The following is an 18,413-nucleotide window of genomic DNA, read 5'->3' on the forward strand; positions in this document are numbered from 1 at the left end:
GTCCTTGCTTTTAAGAGCAAGAAAAATGGGTTCAAGTTCCATACTGAAAACAAAGACAAAATAGAACCCCAAAGCAAGAGAAAGTATTTCTTTTTAGTTTTTCAGTCCTCAAGATTTGTGTTACTATTCCTGTCTCACTGACCAGGTACTGTGACAGTTCATTCATGAATCAGAAACTAGACAGGAGAAATGGAGCCACCAGAGGAGGAAACCTCTCCCTGGAAGCACATGCATGGCTAGTACCTTGACAAAATTGAGAGAATAGGGGAATGGCAGCTAATATTTCCTTTCTAGTTAAGGTGCTACGTTCTTTGGGTCTGATGGAGACTAGGGTAGGGGTGGCAAGCTTAGGACCACTAGCCTTGCAGATCCTCAGTGTGTGCTGACTGTACTACGGTATCTGTGATTGGTTGATTGTTGGGGCCTGAGAGTCTCACTGGAGCAATGGGTTTGTGATCTTTACCATCACTCATCATTGGGCTTTGTCCTGGCCTGGAATCGCAACAATGGTGTCTCACGTCACCTTTATCTCAGATCTGCAGGTCAAGGACTCTTATTCCTATTTTTAGATAAGGAATTGAAACAAGTAGCTTCCCTGAGAGCGGTTGAGTGGGAATTGGAAATTGGAAGTTGGGTGGGTGGATATATAAAATAAACACTTCTCTCATTCCGCATCAAACTCTTCCAATTTAGGATTGTTTCTGAGAGTTTGGGACGATGTCAAGGAGTATGATTTAGAACTGTGTGTGTTTCTCAATCCATCCCTGGCTAAAAATTAGACCCTAAAAAACAAAAAAAATTTCCCCCCATGATGAGTCAACATTTTCATAAGATGCAGTGAAAAGAGTTACTATGAAAATATCACTAAGATATACACAATGCAATAAAATTGCAAATGAGTCAATTTAACAAACACTCAAAAATACTCTTCCAAGTTGCTACCATCTTGTAAACACTCCCAATTTTTGTTCCTACTTGGTGTTACCATTTGAATATGAAACGTTTACCAACTGCTCAAGTGCTGTGGCTGTTCAGAGGTGGGAGAGGGGTGTTCTTTGGGTTGGATTTATGAGGGGCTCTGACTTCGCAAATAGATGAATCCATTTATGGATGACTGGGTTTCAGAGGTTTGGTATGAAATGGATTGGTGTAAAATTAGTCTCTTTTTCTTTGCTTCTTGGTTACAAGGGAAGAAGCTTTGCTTTAGCAGGTATCCCTGCCATGATGCTCTGCCTTACTAATGGCCCCACCCCCCCCAAAAAAAAATGGATCCAGGGTACTATTGGACTGAAGCCTCTGCTACTGTGGCCCAAATCAGTCTTTCCTCCTTTGTGCTGATTTTCTCAGGTATTTTTTCACAGCAACAAAACAGCAGATTAATCTCCCTTCCCACAAACTGACAAGAAAGAGTTGGTAGGCCCCAGCCTGCACTCAGCAGCTCTGACTCAGCAGCTGTTGACCACTGGGTTCTTCCTGAGATGATTGATGTTTAAATGTCTCAGCCTAGATAATTGTGGGAAAATTCTGATTGTCATGCTGAGACAAATATTAGAGGAAAGAGGTGAAATTATTTTTTCTTTTCATGAGAAGGTCTGCTTTCATCAAGAGAGTTATATTCGATTTGAGAAAATAATCTCTTGAAGTGATTTGTCATCCTTCTGCTATGTTTGAAAGAGACTTGAGTTCAAGGGCACTCAGGGACTCAAAAACCTTACACGTGAAAGGAAAGGACTGTGTTTGGATATTTAGCAGAGGTGCCCTGTTGGATGTGTTATTACACAATGATTCATCTCAGCCAAAAATAAACTTTTTTATTTGAGTGACTCTTGGGTGCGTGTGGTTAGTGCGTGGACGTTTGTTGTTTTCTCTGACGTAAAAATGACTTCAGTAGTGTAAGAAATATTTACAAGGATCTATATCTTTTCATTGATTAGGAAATTCCACCAGGAAGTCTTCCCAAGAATCTAAACTTGCTCTTCTCTGAGCTTTAGGAGATCTAAAATGACCATTGGCCCAGAGAATGAGACACGGAGAAGCTCCAGGAAGCTCAAATCTCTTCTTCCTCCTTCCTTCATTCACACACTTGTGAGCGGTTATCTCATTTTCCTTTTTCTTCTGCCTTGTACTGACCTCCCTTCTCTAGCTGTGAGCCAGATGGACTCTAGTGCCCTAAGAGGTGACTCATGATGATCAAAATGTGGTTTTGCTGGGTGCAGTGGCTCGTGCTTGAAATCACAGCACTTGGAAAACAGAGGCAGGAGGGTCTTGAGTTGGATGTCAGCCTGGACTACATATTGAGACCTTGTCTCAACACACACACACACACACACACACACACACACACACACGCACGCACGCATGCACGCATGCACGCACGTGCACACACGCACCAAACAAAACAAAAACAGACTTGTGGCTTTTCAGTTTTGTAACTTCTGTATTTTTAGTGACCTCTTCCTTTGCCTCTACTCAGCCACTTGCTCTATAACTTGGATTTTTTTAAAATCATTCTTCAAAACTGCTCCTCTTCCAGAATCTCTTCATTTGGACATCCCACTCCTCTGTTGAACCTCCTCTCCTTAGTGATTCAGATCCTCCCTCACAACTGTTCTTGACCTCAGGGTCAAGAACTCCCAGTCCCTGGGTTCAGTAACACCATCCCATTTTTTATCAGCTCTCTTCTGTTCCCATTATTCAGCTTTTCCAGTTAGACTCTTCCTCATCCTCTGGCCTCTTGTGATGCTCATGGGGCAAACTATTCTTCCTTCTATGTATATATTGCAGACTGTCAAAAGAATCAGAATCCTGAGAAACTGGACACAATTGCTCAGAGCAGTTCCACCCAGGCCTCTGCTGGGTTCAACACTGTTTGGAAATCTAAAGATTTCTTTGGAATTGTTTGCTTCCCACTTCTCTGCCAGCATTACTTCCCTTCTTCAGGTCTTCCTTCAAATCTCCTGGTATTAGCTCTTCAAAAAAAAAAAAGGAAACCATGTGTTGGAAACAAATTCCAATTTTCTTATAATAAGTCTCCAAACCAACCAACCTATGCTGGATCCACCTTCCTGCCATTGTGTAGTGGAGATGTCTCATTGTTTCACAGGTTCTTTTTTTTGAAAATAAGATATTTAATTGTGAGAATACTGTACAGAGGGGTTACGGTTACATGAGCAAGGTCATGAGTACGTTTCCTATCAAGCATTGTGTCACAGCTTCTTTCCTCTGCCTGCCTCCCATTCCACCCTGCTTTCTGAAGAACCTGACTTCCTCCATTTTCCTGTCTCCTCTGTCTTCTTTTTAATAGCCCAACGTTCCCTCTACTGGTCAATGCCCTGAAAGGGCTGTCTTTATTTCTCATCCTTTCCTCTCATGTGCAACCCCATCCATCTCCCCTCCCTGCCACTCCTGTGAAGTCAACAGTGGCCCCCATTTGCTACCTGATGTGATCTTCCTGCAGCACTGACCACTTTTCTGGAAACCGTTTCTTCTCTGGTCCTCGGATACCTCAGTCTCCTAACACACTTGCATGAGCTCCCTTGTGGCTTTTCCTGCTCTGGCTTATAAATACCTGGGCTCTCAAGGAGTTGGCGTGGGTTCCCACTCTATACTCTTTGCTGTGGTAATGGTATCCACTCCGGCAGGACCCTAAGCATCCGCGACACTGGGTGGACTCACTTCCAGACCAGATAGCAATATCCATCTCAGGACACTGGATGTTCTCATTCATGTCGTAGCGACATGTCCAGCCCAGCAGAATCAATGCAGAACACATCACTTGGCCCTTCAAGCCTGCTTCTCCTCTACCCAATTGCTCAAGCCAGAACTCTGGGATTCATCTTGGCCATTCCCCACTCTCCCTACCTAACTGTTGAATACTCCAACTCCCAATTTCTATTTATGGCTATTTTATACCAACACTGGCATTTCCTTTTGTCTGAACCAAATGAAATTGTTTTGTTGTCGTTGTTGTCTGTACAGGGTATGTATTCTCCTCTCTACTCAATAGCACACAATGGCTTCCACCTGCTGTTAATGCCGAAGATTTTTATGAACAGCTGACCATCCTTGAGTGATCAGATCCCTGCCTGTTTCTCCAAGCTTATCTTAAAATATCTCTTACTCTCATGTCCTTCATTTTCTGTGACTTTTTTTTGTAGTTCTTCAAGTACTTCATGTTTTTTTTTTCCCCACTTCAGAACATAGATGAAGAAGCCAGGGAGTCCCAATAGGGTGGAGATACGTTGTGAACCAGTACAAATCTACTCTTGTTTCAGTCAACCCTTTCCCAATCTTTTGTCATTCTAAAGAGTCTTTATGCTTCTTTCCATGCTTCTTGTCATTTCCAATCTAGATCAGATGCTTTATTGAATCTCCTACTTCTCATTAATAGCAACTAGCACCATTAGAAGGCTATTATTGCCTGTAGTGCCAGCTACTGAGGCTGGGATGGGAAGATCACTTGGATCATAGTGACATTCTCTCAAAGAAATAAATCACAATTATGCAAAGCTGTATAGTTAGCTTGGTAATGCATGTTTCCTCTCACAACTATTAAATCTAGGAGGATAAGATCTGTGCTTTGTGTCATTCACTGTTTCCTCCGCTCCCCGCAGTTCTCAACATAATACCTACAGCCTACGTATTGAGTTCTGAGTGAATAGATGGCCGTCTTTTAATGACTTTGATTTGGGGTAAATATCTGGGAGAGCTAATCTGCCTTTGTTTTTATTTGCTTCAACATTTTATTTGTTTCAACATTGGCAGGTATGAAGGTAAAGATAGTCTTGGAAGGAGATTAGATTTGTTCCTTAGTGCTGTATACTAGCCAGTTACTAATTCAGCTATGGTGCAGGGGTTATGGTAGTATTACATTGAGGAAACAAAGTCTTCCTCTTCTGGGTAACCATGAAAACTTCTTCAAACAAGCATGAGATTCTACACTGTGCATTGGACAAACTGTGGGTTCTGTTATGCAATGGTTTCATGATCTTGCAAAACATCCCTCCCTTCCCCACTCAAATAGTGATAACTGAAAAAACAGGGTAATAGAATGAATCTTTCATTTCAGATTGCTAGCTGATAAACAGAACATCAATGACATGTGAATGTAGATGAACAGATAGGATATAGAATAAAGCCTCTACATGGCTAGTCGCTTCTACATATAATGGCGTCTGTAACTATCATTGCCCTGAATGGTAATTAGACATTTATGTTAAGTAGCTCACTGGATTTAAGAAACCCTAGTAGTCACAATTCATACTTTTTTTTTTTTTTTGGTCCGGTTGTGGGGCCTGAACTCTGGGCCTGGGCACTGTCCCTCAGCTCTTCAGCTCAAGGCTAGTGCTCTACCACTTGAGCCACAGCGCCACTTCCGGCTTTTTTCTTTTTGCTTATGTGGTGCTGAGGAATCGAACTCAGGGCCTTGAGCATGCAAGGCAAGCGCTCTACCACTGAGCCACCTTCCCAGCCCTCATACTTTTTTTTTAAACTTCAGTGAGCCAAAGCATTTCTGAGACCGTGAGGAATTGAAAGTAGACAAAAAAAATCTTTTTTTCTTTTCCTTCCTTTCTTTCTTCCTTCCTTTCCTTCTTTCTTCCTTCCTTCCTTTCTTTCTCTCTCTCTCTCTCTTTCTTTCTTTGTGCAATAATGAACCATTTTCTCTTTCTACCCAGAAATGGTCGGTAGGAAAGCAAGGGGCATTTTAAAGAAAGGTCTCCTCTATTGAATAACACAAACTCAAGGTATGCCCCATTACTTTTCATGATGTAAAGTAACCATCTTTACATCTGGTATACTTGAGTATAAAGACAAGACCTGCTTTTATTAGGTATTTACTGTATGCCAGGAGCATCCCATGCATGCTTGCTATTATTTCTTATAATACCACCACCTGGAAGGAATTCTTATTCTCTGCGTGTGAAGGAGAATACTGAGGCAGGTGACGTGAAGCTGGTAAGTGAATGTCCTGGTCTTCCCATCAAAGTCTATCAGCTCCCAGAGGCTCAGCATAGCATCCCTGTTCTGCAGGGTAAGAGCTAAGCTTGCTTACTTTCCCTCAGGTTTTATAAAAATTTCCTCCATGTCTTTTATGGCCAGAGTACCAATGAAGTTTTCTGGAAGCTCAAGGTATTACGGCTGCTCAGCCCTGCTGGGAGATGGAAGCCACTCTTGAGGTATTGATGAGAGGAAGTTGCCTGGAAAATCACTGGTGCAGATGTTGCAGAAGCAGAAACGAGTCCTAGAAGACAGTTGAGGTGGCTGAGGAACTCAGAGGCTGGACTGAGAGACTGCAGCATAAGCAGAATTCAAGGCCCATCTATTCAGTCTGCTGTGCCAGGTGCCAGTGGCTCAAACCTGTATTCTTAGCTACTCAGGAGGCTGAGACCTAGAGGATATAGGTTCGAAGCCAGACCAGGCTGAAAGTCAACAAGAGTGTTTCTTCAATTTGAGAGCAAAATGCCAGACTGGAGGTATTGTTCAAGTGGTAGAGTACCAGCTGTAAGCAGGAATACAAAGTAAGAGCAAGGCCCTGAATTCAATCCCTAGTACGATTACCATTCCTTTTTTCCCAGAGACTCTCCAGTTTAACATATTTGGTCTGCTTACTTTTAAAGGAAATGTGTCCACTTTTTAAATTTCATTAACCTGAGACATAATAGAAGACTAGTAAGTAGAACTTTGATCAGCAAGAGCCAACTTGTCTTTCCAGAGTGGCTGGGACTTTGGTCACATGGGGAACAGGGCTTTGCAATGACTCTGTGTAGGCTTCTGGAGGGAGTGGTGGTAAATGGGCAATTTCAACTGGCACTTTCAAATGTTGGAAATTGTTCAAATACTCCCTCTCCTCCACCACTTGCCACACACCAACCACGGACACCTTCAAGACCAGCATTCTGCCACTGAGCCACCTTCCAAGCCCAAGCCACTGGCTTTTGAAATAATGAACCACGTAAGTCAGCCAAGCACAAGTGGCTCGTCAGAGATAGTATTGATTGGAATCAGTTCTATAGGTTAGGAAAGTTCAAAGGTCATCATGCCATTTTCATTCTGGATTTATGTTCTCATGACCCAGCTCCTAGTTAATTCCCCCACAAGGAAATCCACTCATCGACATGTTTTGAGGGGGACACATGTTAAAGAGAAGATGGCTTCTGCCTCTGACTGCTCACTGCTTTTCTCTTTCTTTTCACCCAATGCCCCCATCCCCTGCCTTCTGGATTGTTCTTCACTTTCGGCAGGGAAGGACCTTAGAGAACAAAGGCAGGTTGTCCATCCCCCCATCCCCATCCTAACCAGATTGGTATGCTTCCTATTCAAAATACATGTATGTTTTCATACTTGGAAAGATTCCGTTTGGCCCTCATGCCAAACCTGGCTTATTAGTCAGCATAGGCTGCCGTATACCCTTATCATATACTGTGCACCATTGGAAGGGTGGTTTAACCAGCAGAAACTTACTTTCTTTTAAGTCCTGAGGCTAGAAAGTTCAAGATCAAGACAGCAGAAGGGAGGGTTTTCTTTGAGGCATCTTCTCTTGGCTTATAGGCAGCAGTCATCTCCATAGACGCTCACATGAACTTTTCCCTTAATGTGTTGAAGGGACAAAGATGGTGTCTGTTCCAACATATTTTCTTTCCTTTTTTTTTGGTCCTGGGGTTTGAACTCAGCCTAGGCACTGTCCCTGAGTTTCTTCTGTTCAAGGTGAGTGCTCTACCAGTTGAGCCACAGCACCACTTCCAGCTTTTTTTGAGTAGTTTATCAGAGATAAGAGTCACATGGAGTTTCCTGCCCTGGATGGCTTTGAACCATTGTAATCCACAGATCTCAGCATTCTGAGTAGCTAAGATTACAAGCATGAGCCACCAGTGCTGGGCCATATTTTCTTTCTTTTTTTAATTTTTTGGTGCTGGCACTAGGGCTTAAATTTAGGGCCTTACTCCCTTGGGTTTTCCCGCTCAAGGTTGGTCATTTCTTTCTTTCTTTTTATTTGGGGGGGGGTCTGGTCGTGGGGCCTGAACTCTGAGCCTGGGCACTGTCCCTCAGCTCTTCAGCTCAAGGCTAGCACTCTACTACTTGAGCCACAGCGCACTTCCAGCTTTTTTCTTTTTTGCTTATGTGGTGCTGAGGAATCGAACCCAGGGCCTCAGGCATGCAAGGCAAGCGCTCTACCACTGAGCCACCTTCCCAGCCCCATCAAGGTTGGTGCTTTACTACTTGAGTCACAGCTCCACTTCTAGTTTTTTATTTTTATTTTTGCTAGTTCGTCGGATTTAAGAGGCTCATGTTTTGTTTTGTTTGTTCTGGACTGGCTTGGTACTGTGATCCTCAGATCTCAGCCACCTGAGTAGCTAGGATTCCAGGTATTGTGTTAGTCAGCGGTGCCCAGCTCTATTGTATCTTCTCATGTGCTCAACTTCATTTATTTGCTTGTTTAGCAGTATCAGGGTTTGAACTCAGGGCCTTGGGCTTGCTAGTCTATCATTTGATGCCACATCCCCAGCTGGCATCTCTTCTTATTAGGACACTAATTCCTTGAAGGGCCCACCATCATGACAGTGTCCTCTCCTACTCACCCCCAGAAGTCTCCGTTCTCAAGTACCATACTTTTGGATATTAGAATTTCAATATACATTTGTCTTGGTGGAGTGGGGAGGGAAGACATAAATGTTCAGTCAGTCCATAGTACTTGAGAAGACATTTTGCTAATTTTCCTGATGAGACACCAATGCTCAGAGGAGTTCACTGGACTTAGCCCGCAGGTGATGGGACTGAAAACTAAGTGTATCCGTAATGTTGATCTAGTCGTATGTACTGATGTTCACCCAGCTTTTCCCTTTTCCCCACCAGCCCAGTGATACAATGCGACTTCCTCTTAATTTTTAGAAGGGTGTGGCAGTTTAAAAATATATATATCACAAATTATTTGATACTCTGCCCTTTAAAAAGTGGAATCTAGTCAGGCGCTGGTGGCTCATGCCTCTAATCTTAGTTACTGGGGAGGCTGAGATCTGGAGGATTACCATTTTACACCAACTCAGGGAGAAAAGCTGGTGCGAATCTATCTCCAGAGTAACTGGAAAAAAGCCAGGCTGGAGGCATGACTCAAGTAGTAGAGTGACCACTGAGCAAGAATACAAGTTGAGCAAATGAGAATCCCGGAGTTCAAACTATAGTACAAAAGAAAGAAAAAAGAAAGAAGGAGAGGAAGAAAAGGTAGACTCTAACTCTTTCTTGAATATGGCTATACTTACCCATTTCTAACAGGTAGAATGTGGCAGAAGTAATGGTGTGAGATTTCGGAGATTAGAGCATAGAAGCTACTATAACTACTTCTGTCTTGGATCGTTGGTCCTGGGAACAATTCTTGTGCTGTAAGGAAGCTCCACCTGCCAACAGCCAGTGAGGAATTGAGGACTCCTGCCAAGACCCATGTAATCAACCTCCTTAGCCATGAGTCCTCCAGCCCCAGCTGAAGCTTAGGATAGAAGCCCGGCTGTAATTTTTACTACAACCTCATGACAGATCCTGAGACAGAACTTCTAGCTCTTGCTCTTGGTTCTTCATCTTTAGAAACCGTGAGATACAAATTTCTGTTATTTATACAATGGATCATTAATACAAAGATACAAAAAAATGATGTCTTATGCTATACTCAATTCTCCTTTGGGTCAAGTCACATAGACTTTTCTCATGCTTCTGAACACGGATGAGTCGAAGAAGAACTTAAAAATGGAAAATATCTTAAGATAATGGACATAGATCATGTACAATCTACATCTCAATTTTTATTTTGAGATATTTTAATGACATTACCCAGACGGACCTCGGTGTCATGGGTTCATGTGATCTTCCTGCTTCAGCCTGTCAAGCAGTTGGGACCACAAGTATGTACCAATGTAGATAGCAATTTTTTGATTGTTATTATAAAGGTGATGTACATAGGGGTTACAATAACATAAGTTAGGTAATATGTATATTTCCTTCTGGACAATGTCACCCCTTCCCTCATTCTCTCCATTTTTCCCTCCTGTCCCTACCTGTCAGGTTGTATAGTTCATTTTAGATATTAATTTTAGGTGACATAACAGAATAATATTAGAAAGAAAGAATGATACAATAATTTATTTACGAAGGTGGTATGTAGGGGTTTACTATCATTGTTAAGAACATGAACGCTGCTATTTAGTAGCTGAATGACCAATGATGTAAATTATATAACTTCTTTGGATCTTGTCTTCGACATATGGATAAGAGGGACATTGATAATTAATATCTCATTGTTTTACGTGATAATATATGAATGAATACATACAAAACACTTGGCAAAGGAGCAGGTAAATAACTATAATGTTTATATTACCATAAACATAAATGTCAGGAATACACAGAGGAAATGTAGAAATATAAATCACAAGTATTCCCCAAGTTTAATCTATGACCAGTTTATGGTATAGACAGCTATATTAACATAATAGTTAAAAAAACTTGAACTTTGCAGGCACTAGTGACTCACACTTGTAAGCCTAGCTACTCAGGAGGCTGACATCTGAGGATTATGGTTTGAAGTCAGTCCAGGCAGACAAACCTGAGAGGCCCTCATCTCCAATTCACCAGCAAAGAGCTAGAAACGGAGCTGTGGCTCAAGTGCTAGAATGACAGCCAGCCTTGAGTGAAAAAGCTAAGAAGACAGCTCTCAGGCCCTGAGTTCAAACTCGAGTACCAGCACCAAACAAACAGACAAACAGCCCCTGAACTTCCAACACAATCTATAGAATGTTAGTTTCCTGAATCCTAACAAAGCAAACAACACTCACAACTTTGATCTCCCAGAAAATAGCTATATTTTCTATTATAGGAAATGGAGATAATAATGCCATATATCATGTCTGATAAACAAATACTTAAGCTCTATGTGAAAACTTATACCTACCTAAACACGTACCAAACTCAAAATACATGCCAGTAAAGGGTAGCTATTGCTGACACTGCCTTTCCAGATGTGTTTCTGTTTGTTTCAGGTGCCTGTTTCACTTGGACGAAGTGCAACTTCCTATTTAATGAATAGGCTCACTGCCAGCTGCTGGAACTTTCCAGGCGGGGGCACTCGGGATTGTTCTAGTTCTGGACAGAGGGCTCCATCCACCCTTCTCATCTTCTGCCAGCCTTCATTCTTAACCTTAACCTTGCATTTCAGAATTTCAGCTTTGATGCATCCCACTTCCTTCCTATGGTTACTTTAACCGAAGTGAGTCAGGTCTTACTGAAAAAGTGACCACAGCCCATTGACTCCCACCCTCTCCCGACCAGGGGTGCCTGGGCAGCATTTGGGGGAGCAGTGTTTACTCAGCCCATTCGTTTCTCCTTCTCCTCCAAGTCATGGGGCTTTGAGTAGGGCTTCCCCAGACACCATGGCCCCCCTCAACAGACCGCAGCCAGAACCCAAACTCACTGTTGTCTGGAGCCTTAGAGAGTGGCTGCCTTTGTCCTTCGAGGATCTTATTAAGTGGGACGTGTCTATTTTATTGGGTCCTGCCTGTTAACCGCTGATCTCAACTCAAAGATGTAGGGTGGGCCATGGTGATACACACTTGTTTTTCCATTACTCAGAGGCCAAAGCAGGAGGACTGAGAGTTTGAGGCTAACCTGAACTATGTAGTGAGACCCCTAAGGTTCATTGATAAAGTACAGTGGTAGAGCCTAGAATGTGAACAGTGCTGGGGTTTGATCTCCATCAAGTCTAGAAAAAGAAAGGGTTTGTGATGGAAAGTTATTACCAACTTTGAGTACTGAGTCCATCTCTAAATTCTGGGAAACATGTTGGTATTTTCTCTTAATCCTCAGGGTGGGTTTGGTTTTGGATACATCCCCTGGACCTCTGGAACTTGAAGAAACAAATGAACCCCTTCCTTCCTAGCTTTGATTTTTAGTGGGCACAGAATCACCTTTCTTAGTTTTGTACACCGACCTGATTGTTCAGGACTTAGGGTTACATCTTAATGGACGGTGTGGGGGTTGCAGGAAGCCCATGGTGGCCTTTGTTGTTGGCTTTCAAAGTAAGGATAGCTTTTTCTTCTGATCAGGTTTGGAGATCTCTCCCTCCTCCCTGCTTCCCCCTTACTCAGGAGAGATCTCTTGTGGAGCATAGAATTTATTCCCTTCTTCTCTTCTGCCTCTTAGGAGTTTTGAGGGAACACGTTTAGTCAGACAGCATTAGCAGACACCATAACATGATTTGAATAAGACTCATTTATTTATTCAAAATGAAAATCTGCTATGAAGACAGACAAACAAGGTAACATTCCCAGTGGAATTGAGTTACTTCTGGTTGAAACTGAGTTCTATTAGAACCAATTTTAGGTTGATATATGAGTATATATACATGCACATATATGTATATATATGTATATATACATATATGTATATATACCAAGCTGGCCACAGCTTTCAAGACTGAAGTGGTTGTAGACTGAGGTCAGGGAAATCCCTCTGAACTGCTGGAAGGTTACTCATCAAAGGGACTCCCTGATTTCTCCTCCTAAGAGTATAAGCGTCTTTTCAAATGCTCCTGGACTCTTGAGCCCAGGGATAAAGATGAAGGTCATGGAAAGCATCTAGAAAGTATGACCATACTTGGAACGGGAGCCTCAGCCCCCCCCCAAAGGAATCTATTTCCCTTCATATAATTTAACAATTTCTCTTAAAACACTTAAATACCATAGGGCGTAACCCCAAAAAACAGCTTAAACACAGGTGAAAATAATAAATACTGAAAAAGACTAATATTAGGCTTCTTTCTAAATTGTTCACAGAAAGGCTCAGTGAATAAATAAGAGTTCAAGCTGAGGTATCAGAGGTTAATAAATATTCCAGGAGAGAGAGGTATGATGGTTTTTTTTCCCAAGGACCTGGTTTGGCAACCTGGGTCATGTATTAGAGATCTTCAATATATGGCCTGGAGTCCATTAGCATCGTCATCCTGGGTGTTTTAGTTGTTTAGCTTCATTGTCATGTAGGCTTCTATGTAGTTGATAAAGATGTCAAACTCACTCATGGCTTTGTAGATGCCTTTCTCTTGGAGCTGGGGAGGGAGACAGAAACATTTAGTTAAAATGCTGTGGAAGAGCCAAAGGGACCTTGGATGCAGAAACTGCTCCTGCTCCCTTTGAGGACATGTCTTACTGCCCTGGGAAGGGGCTGTGACTTGACTGTTCTCTCCTTCTAGCCTTAAGCACAGCTTTGAGGAACAAGGCAAAAGGGACATTGATTTTACAAATCACAGTCTCTAAGAATGATGCCTTCTCAACAGCTTTAAAGGTCACACACTCACATGATACTTAGGCAGATTTGAGAGGATTTAAGAGGAAGTGGTATGAAAGCAAGACAATGGAAGGAGAGAACTTTGTAATGTTTTTCTCTCCCATGAACAGACCGAGCATCAGTCTTTGGCTCTGGCCTACTGTCCTGTCCTCTACAGTTGGAGCCCTGTCAGACACCTACCAGGTGTCTACGAGAAGGCCCGAAGCCACCTGGCTTCTGGGAAATGGAGGTTGACAGGCAGTTGGGAGTGTGAAACCCCACTGGGTAATGGGAGCAGATATTCTCAGGCATTTTAGGAGGTGTAAGAGACAGATGGAAAGTGAATGTGAACCCGCTCTAGCTAAGTGACAACTCTACTTCTTGCTTACTCTGAGTTCTGGTGAGTCCCCGTGTGTCTGTACGTGCACATTCACAGGGTGACTTCATGCACGTGTGGGTTCAGCCTAGATTCCCAACAAGTCACACTCTGTACTTTCTGTTTCCTTTGTTACTCTCCCCAGGACCCAGCTCACTGCACTCACACCGGCTTGGTCTGTCTGAACCTAAACCCCACAAAGGCACGGAGCAGTCATTTAGAAACTCCCAAAGGCACTTCACAGCACACACATATAACCGAGGCGGTGGCTGCTCACTGTCTGAGGAGCTAACCCCATCTGCTAGGTTCCCACACTCCCTTTTCTTGGGGGGAGCGGGCAGAGGCTATACTCTGCCAACCTTCGGGGCCACCCTCCAAGCTCACCTTACTAAATGCGCTCTTCACCTGCTCCACTGCCTTGCTCTTATTTTCACAGGGAAGAAATCGATGCTATAGAAGAAGAAAAAGAGCGGGGGGGGGGGAAAGAAAAGTTAATGACCCTGACTCTCAGCCCCCCTGTTCATGGCACATCTGGAACAAGCTGGTCATGTGAAGAAGGAGTCAGAAGCATCCCACATGCCTACAGGCCTTCCCTCATCTTCACCCACCCCGGAGAGATGGCATGCCCATGCCTGGAGCTACTGGAGTGTTTTCAAGGCTTGGGGCGCGGGGGAGGCGGTGGGTGGGGAGAACCAGGTCTTGGCTTTCTCTTAGAAGCTCCACATGTTCTCATTTTCCTGTTTTTGGCTGTGTCTTTGAAAGTCAGCCATGGAGGACTGTTCCTAAGTGCTTGGGGGAATGGAACATAACCATCTTTTGCCTAGCACTGTCCTGCAAGGAGACACCAAGGGATTCCCTCAAATCGAGGAGAGGAGAAAGCAAAGCATCCATGCTCGCCTCATGATGTCAGCTGGAGAAATAAATTATCTGGGGGGAATTAGTCATGGACACTAGTCTGGGGACAGTGGCCTCCTGCCTTTCAGACAGTTGTGTTGCATTAAGACTTGGGAGAAGCAGAGGTGCACGTTGTCTTGGGCTGTCCCAGCCCAAGTCCAGAGAGGTGAGGAAGCCCTGCCTGAACCTCTGGGCCCCTTACATGAACCGAGAGGAGAGTAGTTAATAACCCACAAATGACTCAGAAATAACAGGAAAGCTGAGTGCAAATCTTCACATGTAAATGCCTAGCAGCCACCCCCAACCCTGCTCAGAAAGAAATGAGCAAGAACTCTGACTCCAGGAGTCTTTCCAGATTCACACAGCCCTGCCAGTCTAGGTCTCTGTGGGTGTCTCTGGATAAGCTTGGCTCGTCTGGGCTGTAGAAGCTCAGGGTATCTGGGGGGCAGCTACAAAGAGAAAGAATGGATTTGCTACTCACACAGCGTCGCAGCCGTGACCGGAGAACCTTCAGCTTCTCTCCCAGGGAGTTTACATGTTCCATGATGTCTGGACCCTGGTTCTCTGCCTGGGGCATCACTTCCAGCAAGTAAAACTGGATCATCTCTGACAAGGCTTGGCAACCCAGGTAACCCTAAGGACAGGAGCCAAAGGTTGGGAGGGTGCTGACTGGGAGAAAGGGCTGCTGGACCTAGATTGAAGGGGTCAGCTTTGTTCCCCCCCACCCCCCTTCTGCCTTTTAGGACTGAGCCCTTTGTAACCCTTGGCTACTGGTGATATGCTGAGTTAAGGTCTTCCCACTTCTCCTTTTCAAAACCAAGGCAGTGGCCCAGCTCCCGCAGTCACAAGCAAGCAATGCCCGCTTTCCTCTAAGGAGGCTTGTGCCTGTTCTCACCTTGAAGTCCTCCAGCAGGGACTGGCTTAACAGCATGCTGTCCAGCTGATCCCTTGTTTGCTGCAAGAACAAAAGCAGAGAGAGTGGGTGAGGCTTGGAGAAGCAGCTGAAATGCATGTCTTCCTGATCCCTTTTTAGTTATTGTCTTTGATTTGTAATCCATGTAGCCCTGATCCCCAAACTGAAAGGAACATTACAACAACAATTTGACAGTGGTGAAAGTAAAGGTTAAATCAGATCCTCCCTCTCAGGATCAGGGTTGTTTTTTTTCTTCTTTTTTAAACTTGCTAATTTTGATGAAAAGGCAGAAATTTCCATAGGGCTCTTTCTGAAGAGCTCTGTCAGGTACCGAGGGCATCTATAGGAGTCCTGCAGTCCACAAGCTTTTTGCATATCCTTTACTTTTCTTTGTATCTACTGTGGACAGTCTATTCCAGCTCCCGAGAGCTCTCTGGGAAGAAGAAAACATCTCCCAATGCAGGTTCCTCCCCAACTCAATGCTGTTCCCAAACTTAGGCTTTCAGATTTGGGGACTAAACAGAAACCATTTGTTTTCCTGCCATAAGGTATGGGAAATACCTTCCCCTCCAATCAGATCCTTCTTAATGTCTCCCCACCGATGAAGCCTAAAGCTCCAGCGAAATCTTACAGAAAGTTTCTGAATATAGGGGAGAAACAGTGCATTCAACCTTATAGGTAGGTTTACCTGCACATCTGGGCTTCATCTTAACTCCTTGATCTAGGATTCACTTAAGCATGTAAGTTGAAAGGGATAGAACAAGAGGAGGAGGAAGAGGAAGAGGGCTTTTCCTCTAGCTCCAGCAGAATGCCTAGCTCAGACAGTCCCAGGAAGAAAGAATGGGTGGGTTTCATACTCACGAAGTATGTCTTCACCCTGCCAAAGGCAGCTCGGAGCTCTCGGAGCATGTGTGGCAGGCCAGCTGGGAAGAGGGTGCAGTTATTTTCAGACTGGGTATCTTCACCTTGACTGACCACTACTCTAGCCAGTAAGACCAGGCAACAAAGCAGTGCTGAGCTGTGCATGGCTGAATTCTGCTTTCTCCTGCAAGACTGCCTTGTGGTTTAGTATTGCAAGAGCAAGCCCCTGATAAACAGACCTTTGGCCCCTTTTTATATTTGGGCTCAACTGAGAGATCTCCCCACTTATAAAGCCACAAACAGATTTCCCGGTAAGGTTGCTGGTGATTCAAACTCCTCCCACCCAAAAACATACACATTCAACAGGCTTCAATTTTCTGCCTTTTTTTTTTGCATGCTAAGCAAAGAACTGGTAAAATATGAACTCATTTTACTATTTTTAGAATGGGCTACCTCTCTCTTTCCTTTTTTGTAAAAAAAGAAATACAATGCCTTTGCTTCTTGATGAAAAAAGGGAGAACAGCTGTTCTCTACGCAGAGGCCCACAGCTGTGACTTCCATTCGCATGGGCCTAGGTCACAATGACGTGGACGGATTGGCCATTCCAGAATACACCCGGATTGAGAAATGATTGGATCCACACTCAACCTGGGTTGAATACTCAAGACTTCTTGCTGACAAGAGAAGTCACCTCAGATCTCTGGGCTTCAGTTCCACCAAGGAAAAATACGGAGTGGGGTATATATTCTCTCTCTCTCTCTTTTTAAACAGTTGTGGGGCTTGAACTCTGGGCCTGGGTGCCGTCCCTGAGTTCTTCAGCTCAAGACATGCACTCTACCACTTGAGCCACGGCACCACTTCCAGTTTTCTAGTTCATTGGAGATAAGAGTCTCATGGACTTTCCTGCCCAGGATGGCTTTGAGCCATGATCCTCAGATCTCAGCCTCTTGAGTAGCTAGGATTACAGGTGTGAGCCACTGGCGCCTGGCAGGATACATATTCTTAAAACTCCTTTCCAGTTTATTTTGTGTTCGGTGACCCAAAGCAGGGTCATAGTAGGACTCCAGTTCTTTCCATGGCTCTGGATTCGTTGAGAAGCTCAGGTCCAAGTTTCTTTCCCTCTTAAGTTGTCCCAGCCTGGGGAAGTGAGGAAGGCTAGCCTGAACTTCCTAAAAGCCTGCTGTGTTCCAGTCAAGTTGTGTTCTTTCTATGATGGTTAGCACCTCCATTTCTATGCTGGCTAGACCAAGATCCAGAGCTGCTGTACAGCCTTGCCCAAGATCACTTGGCTGCTGAGTAAAGACAGCACCCCCCTCTACCCTATCTCTAGAGTGAGAATAAAAGGTCAGATTAGATGGTTCTTAAAGTTCCTTTCAGTTGTCTGTGGCTGGAGCCTAAAGCTGGAGAGATGGGGAGGAAGAAGTCGAAATAATAAGGAAATAAGGTTTTGTGAAAGCTGGGGAAAGGAACCTTTTCTTTTTTTCCCTCTCTATCCTTCTAATAGTCCAGCTTTGGATTTGCATGTGTGTATGTGCACATGTGTGTGTGTGTGCGCGCGTGCGTGCGCGTGTGAGGGGGGGGCGGTCCATGAGCAGGGAAGGGTTCCCTGCTGGGTGATGATTAGAAGTGTCACTTTACCTTTGGTTAGGAAAGGACCAGGGCAGTGACATTAAGGCAGGTGTCTGGAGATTCTTCGGTGGTCATTTGTGCTTGGACCTCCTCGGTCCACAGGGGCATCTCCTACCACCTCAGTTTGGACAGTTAATGCAAAGAGTACTGGCCAAGGGCCATGAGCCTGAGCTAGCCCTGGCTTTTGTCACCCTGGACCTAGGGAAAGTTCCCTTGTCCTCTCTGTGTCTCTCTTTCCCATCCGACCCAAAGGGACAATGGGTACCTGTCCTTCACTGAGCTTCAAAAGCAGTTGAGCTCAGTGGAGTAATTCCTCAAGGGTTCTGTGACAGCCTCACACTCCTGCCCCAGCACTGGGCATCTCTGATGGCACTGGGTTCCATTGGTGAAAGCGCTTGTGCCAGAGCACATGGGCCAGATATGCTGGATCCACCCAGTCTA

At 44.2% G+C, this 18,413-nt stretch overlaps 1 protein-coding gene across 1 annotated transcript; it reads right to left on the reverse strand.

Annotated features, from left to right (window-relative positions):
* Window positions 1–12,231: 12,231 nt before the first annotated feature.
* On the reverse strand, window positions 12,232–16,572 carry Il10 (interleukin 10). The gene is made up of 5 exons (XM_013017369.1): window positions 16,344–16,572; window positions 15,465–15,524; window positions 15,051–15,203; window positions 14,060–14,125; window positions 12,232–13,081 (listed from the first exon to the last, which is right to left on the reverse strand). The coding sequence occupies exons 1-5, from the start codon at window positions 16,506–16,508 to the stop codon at window positions 12,989–12,991; spliced, it is 537 nt and encodes a 178-aa protein (XP_012872823.1). The 5' UTR covers window positions 16,509–16,572; the 3' UTR covers window positions 12,232–12,988.
* Window positions 16,573–18,413: the final 1,841 nt, after the last annotated feature.

Source organism: Dipodomys ordii, unplaced genomic scaffold, assembly GCF_000151885.1.
Source record: "Dipodomys ordii isolate 6190 unplaced genomic scaffold, Dord_2.0 Scaffold35, whole genome shotgun sequence".
In the NCBI taxonomy this organism is placed as follows: domain Eukaryota; kingdom Metazoa; phylum Chordata; class Mammalia; order Rodentia; family Heteromyidae; genus Dipodomys; species Dipodomys ordii.